This window comes from Mangifera indica, chromosome 2 (genome assembly GCF_011075055.1).
Source record: "Mangifera indica cultivar Alphonso chromosome 2, CATAS_Mindica_2.1, whole genome shotgun sequence".
NCBI classification, from domain to species: Eukaryota; Viridiplantae; Streptophyta; class Magnoliopsida; order Sapindales; family Anacardiaceae; genus Mangifera; species Mangifera indica.
In genome coordinates this window covers 14,525,261-14,531,038 of record NC_058138.1, presented here as the reverse complement: position 1 = coordinate 14,531,038, position 5,778 = coordinate 14,525,261, and the positions used below count along the sequence as shown (strand labels likewise).

The 5,778-nt window shown below is 31.5% G+C and overlaps 1 protein-coding gene across 1 annotated transcript; it reads left to right on the top strand.

Moving 5' to 3' along the window:
• The first annotated feature begins 2,472 nt into the window (after positions 1–2,472).
• LOC123209297 (probable fatty acyl-CoA reductase 4) lies at positions 2,473–5,454 on the top strand. Its single transcript, XM_044627286.1, has 10 exons — positions 2,473–2,601; positions 2,670–2,773; positions 2,893–3,095; positions 3,290–3,390; positions 3,549–3,741; positions 3,928–4,089; positions 4,200–4,281; positions 4,500–4,766; positions 4,933–5,057; positions 5,171–5,454. Exons 1-10 carry the CDS (start codon positions 2,523–2,525, stop codon positions 5,325–5,327), a joined length of 1,473 nt encoding a protein of 490 aa, XP_044483221.1. The 5' UTR covers positions 2,473–2,522; the 3' UTR covers positions 5,328–5,454.
• The last annotated feature ends 324 nt before the right edge of the window (positions 5,455–5,778 follow it).

The window sequence follows — 5,778 nt, the reverse complement described above, 5'->3', positions numbered from 1 at the left end:
AACCCTAAAGATAACTAGCTTTCCATCAAAACACAATCAATGAGCGGCAAAAATTATCATTAGACAATGAAGCCACAAATGAAAGGCAATCACATATTTTTCAATAATGTGATTTCCATTGTTTAAAATGGTTTTGACCTTTGTTTAATGTGGAGGCCTTCGATCAGTATCAATGTAGGCGCACGTCTAGGGTTCAGCTTGTCTCTCTTCTGTTCAGCTCAAGTCACTATCAACAGCACGGTTGTTGAAAATTGAATCAACCATCATTTTCAATTAGTGCAACCGGAAGGTGTAGATTGATCTAGATTTATTGATTTCTGGCATTACATTAACAGCAGCATCCTGATCTAATAGACATTATCACAAGAAAAACTTTTAAAATTTCACTAGTGATAGCCAGCTATTTGCCAATTTTGGTAGCAATTGACCGTCTTTCCCCAGTGATCTTTGAGACAATAAAGGCCAAAAGACTTATTCCCACCCAAGGTATAGTGAAATCCCAAAGGCTCACCCATTAACTTTCAAAAATCCAAACATCCACCTATAATCAATTTTTCATTAAAAATTTCAATTAACGTTAAGGGTAAAATGGTCATTTAGCCAAAAAAAAATTAAAGTTTCATCACTATTTCGTCCCCTATATTTAAAAAATTATATTTTAACCCTAACCCAAGGTTTGAAAAGTGGCAAAACCCCCCCAGGGTTTGTTCCTCTTCCTTCGGTGCCGATTTCTCCTTTTTCGGCCATCGGCTGTCCTCCCTTCCCCCCTTTTCTCTCCTTCGGTCTCTCTCCCTAGCCTCTCCAACCGTCTTCGGCTAGAGACGAGACGAAATCGTCTTCGTCTCAAACGAAGCGGTCTTCGTCTGGATGAAGATGCGTCGTCTTCGTTTGAAAAGAAGACACATTGTCTTTGTTTGAAAAGAAGACACATCGTCTTCGTCTGACGGAGACGATCAATCTTCATCAGAGAGACGAAGACGATTGGCCTTAGTCTCAAACGAAGACCGGTCGTCTTCATTTGAGTCATCTCAATCGAAGACGGTCGGAGAGGCTAGGGAGAGAGACCAGAGGAAAGATAAGGGGAGAAGGGAGGACGACTGACGGCCGAGGAAGGAGAAATCGACGCCGGAGGAAGATGACCAAACCCTAGGGTGGTTTTGTCACTTTTCAAACCTTGGGTTGGGGGTAAAATGTAAGTTTTTAAATATAGGGGAGGAAATTGTGATGAAACTTTAATTTTTTGTTAAATGACAATTTTACCCCTAATGTTAATTAAAATTTTTAACAAAAAATTAATTGTGGGTGGGTGTTTGAGTTTTTGAAAGTTAGTGGGTAGGAGGATGAGATTTTACTGTACCTTGGGTAGAAATAAGTCTTTTGGTCGACAATAAAATTTAAAGCGTTCATACTGGTAGTGACATACTTCTAATAGGGTGTTTGAGTTAAGTAATATTTTATTATCAAAATGGAGAAATTACTTTAAAGATAGATTAATTTAAAAATTATTGGATATAAATAGTTACTAAGTTTAATAAAATTTGGTAGTCATAAATAATTATTGTGTTCGACTAAAAGTAATAAAAGAATACTAGTAAATTATTTTACTTAAATGTCCTTGAATATAATTATTTTTAAATATTTTTTATATTATTTGTTATATTAATTAAAAATAAATTTTTTTTGTCTCAAAAAATTAATAAATAATAATATAATTATAATAAAATCAAAATTACTTTGATAATTTTTTAATATCTAAGGTGAAAGTAGTAATCAAATTATCACCTATATTACCTACCATGTTAGTATTGGTAATAGAAGATTACTGTAAGGGGGCGTTTGGTTTGGGTAATGTTTTATTATCAAAATAGAAAGATTACCTTGAAGATAAATTACTTAGAAGATTACTGGGTATAAATAATTACTATGTTTGATAAAATTTGATAGGTATAAATAATTATTGTGTTTGGTTAAAGGTAATAAAAGATTACTAGTAAAATATTTTACTTAAATGCCCTTGAATATAATTATTTTTAAATATTTTTTATATTATTTGTCATATTAATTAAAAATAAATTTATTTTTATCTCAAAAAATTAAAAAATAATAATTTTTCTATAATAAACTAAAGATTACCCCAGTAATCTTTAAATACCTAAGGTGAAAGTGGTAATCAGATCACCACTTATATTACCTGCCACGTCAGCATTGGTAATAGAAGATTACTGTAATATTTTATTACTGACAAACCAAACAAGGGAATAAAAAATAGATTACCAAGGTAATCTTAAAAACCTTTAACCAAACGCACCCTAATATTTTATAACTGACAAACCGAACAAAGTAATAAAAAATAGATTATCAAAATAATATTTAAATCATGAAACCAAACAGTGCCTAAGAAATTAATAGACTGTTACTCTTAACTTCCTACCATATCTAACCTTTTAAGTGGTTTTTTTTTTTCTATATATAGTCACTATTATCATTGCGTGAATAATCATCATTCAGTTCTCCAATCAATAATGGCATCCGTTAGCCCTCTCAAGTTTCTGAAAGACAAAACCATTTTAGTCACTGGTGCCACAGGCTTTCTAGCAAAGGGTAACAATTCTTATTCGTAAAATTTGATGTTAATTTTCATTTTAGTATTAATTTAGATGTTATCGCAGTTTTTGTGGAGAAGATACTGAGGATTCAACCGAATGTTAAAAAGTTGTATCTTCTTGTGAGAGCACGAGATTCAAACTTTGCAATGAAACGAATTTTTGACGAGGTTTTGTGTTTTGCTTCACAGTTTTTTTATGGATATAATTCAACTCAGCGTTGAACTGGAGTTTGGTTTGATTGTTGCATGCATTCTTACTTGAACCACAATAATACATGATGATACAGGTTGTGGAGACGGAGTTGTTTCGTGTGGTGAGGGATGAGCTTGGTGTCAACCTGAAATCCTTTATATCAGAAAAGATAGTTGCCGTCGCCGGTGATGTTTCTGATACCAACTTGGGAGTGAAAGATTCTAAACTAATGGAAGAAATGTGGACAGAAATTGATTTAGTACTAAATTTTGCTGCAATAACCAACTTTGACGAAAGGTATAAAATTGAGAAGAAAGAGTTATTGGTTCGATCCTCCATGAGATTAACTGAAAAAACTCAAAACGATTATTGTTATAAGCCCTAGGAGGAATTATTTAAAGCCGCCAAACGTTACTATATATCGTTTCTTCTCCTCCCTTTATGTCAAATTATAAACAGAATTCTTTTGCTTTTGATTTATTTTATTTTAGGTATGACTATGCTTACAAGGTCAACACAATGGGAGCGTTCAACGTTTTGAACTTTGCAAAGAATTGCATCAAAATAAATATGCTTGTCCATGTTTCAACGGGTAATAATTACTCCTAGCTAGGTTTCTTTTAGTGATTGAATTATATATTTATCATTTATTTAGTATATTTTGTCTTTTAAAAAATATACTAAATAAATACCTACTGAAATAGGAAAGATTTAAAGAAAATAATATCTGAGTTCTTCGTGATTTTATAGCATACGTGTGCGGCGAAAGATCAGGACTCATACCAGAAAACCCAATCAACTTTGATGAAGCTCTCAAAAAAACATGCAAACTGGAAATCACTAAAGAAAAGGAATTGATAGAAGAAAAATTAAATCAACTTCAAGCTAAAGGTTCTGGCCAAAATGAGCTTGCCTCAACCATGACGGATTTAGGCATCAACAGGTTTCAGTTTAATTTTAAATTATCCGCATATATGTAGAGAAGCTTTTTAGTGAAATTAGAAAAGGTAAACAACAATTCACTGGTTTCTAAAAATGTAAAATCAGAAAAAAAAAAATAGTTTGCACATTATATTTAAGAGATGAATGCATGTACGTTAAAAAAATAATTTACTTTAATTTTGAACAGGGCGACATTTTATGGATGGCCAAACACATACGTGTTTACAAAGGCTATGGGAGAGATGATGTTAGGAAAGTATAGAGAGAATATGCCTTTAGTCATCATCCGCCCTACCATGATAACCAGTACATTTGCAGAACCATTTCCTGGTTGGATCGAAGGTTTGAGGTATAATCACATCAACCATTTCCATTTTTAAGTAAATAAATCAACTTCAATAGGAACTAAGTTTAGATGTGATTTTTATACTGTAACTCAATTTTTGTTGTTCAATACAGAACCATCGATGGGGCAATTGCGGGTTATGGTAAAGGAAAATTGAAATTCTTGCTCGCTAATACCAAGTCAATCCTTGATGTGGTGAGACTGGTTCTTTCGAATGAATATAAATATGCAGAGATGTTTTCTGTCATATTATTACAACACAAAATTTTCACATAATTTTGTAAAATAATTTCGGGTCATTATCCAATGCGATCTGGAGGACGCAATTGGATCAATGATTTAGAATTCATACCACAACTTTGGTTGTGCTTAAAATTAAACTCAAAATTCATTGACATCGTGGATGCATGTAGATACCAGCGGACATGGTGGTGAATTCAATTATCATGGCTATGGCGGCAAATACACAACAAAATTCTCAGATAATTTATCATATTGGCTCATCTAGGACAAACCCCATAAAGATGACAGATATTCACAAGTTTATGAGACAATATTTTATTGAACATCCATTGATAAACAAATATGGGAAGCCTGTTAAAGTTTGCAAGATCAGATTTTTTAACACACCAGCGAGTTTCCACACATGGATCCGTATTAGTTATGTGATGCCACTAAAGGTTTGTATTCTCAATACCTAAATTGCAGTTGTGAAGAGTAAGAGAAATGTTTAATATTTCATACACGTATGATTAGTTTTTCTGGACTTAATAGTTTATACATGTATTATTTTTTCATATATTAATCATCTTATCACTAATTTTTAATTTTCGTTCTTGTCTGAAGGTACTGAAATTAATTTCAATTTTCAACAAAAGCTATAGGGACATTTGTATTGATCACGACAAAAAGATCAAATTTGTTATACGATTGGTGAAGCTTTACAAACCCTACATGTTCTTTAGGGGCATGTATGTGTCTATTTCATTTTATAGCTTTTATATAATAAATTATTAAGTTATATATATCTTTTAAAAGAAAAAGAAAATATTTAATGGATTATTTATGTTTGTCACTTCTACAGCTTTGATAACACAAACTCACAAAATTTGCGATTGACAATGGAAGAGAATGCGCAAGAAGCTAATGCATTCAATTTCGATCCAAAAGGCATTGATTGGGAAGACTACTTTATCAACACTCACATTGCTGGACTTGTAAAATATGTTCTCAAGCAATAATTGGTTTCGTTATCATTAGTCTTATGTTACATTCTAAAATAACATCGAATGATTGTATTATATTTAACTATCATATATATATATATAGTTGAAGAGCCTTTAAGAACAATAAAGCACCTTTTATCTCTTGTTGTAAACCCAGATATAAGTATTTTTATGTATTTTTGGAAGAATATAAAGTGCATTTCTTCTATAATATAATGATTGTTTGATAGTTCGTACATGTATTGAACAGTAAATTTATCATTCTTCTTACAATAAAGGCAAATCAACATCAATATATATCCACAATGTGGTTTCGCACAAAATATTATATTTCTCAACATTCATAAAATAACCTTATTTAACATATTTTCTTGACTTGATATTTTAAAATTATAAAGGAAAGTAATAAACACGTTTATTGTCTAAAATAACTTATTAGCATCCTTGAAATATATAGGTATGGATC

What these genes read in the sequence shown, in the direction of transcription:
- LOC123209297 (XM_044627286.1), top strand. Translation starts at nt 2,523, where the DNA reads ATGGCATCCGTTAGCCCTCTCAAGTTTCTGAAAGACAAAACCATTTTA. An exon ending in GCTTGTCCATGTTTCAACGG is followed by an intron (nt 3,391 to 3,548) that starts GTAATAATTACT and finishes GTGATTTTATAG; the next exon opens with CATACGTGTGCGGCGAAAGA. An exon ending in ACGGATTTAGGCATCAACAG is followed by an intron (nt 3,742 to 3,927) that starts GTTTCAGTTTAA and finishes AATTTTGAACAG; the next exon opens with GGCGACATTTTATGGATGGC.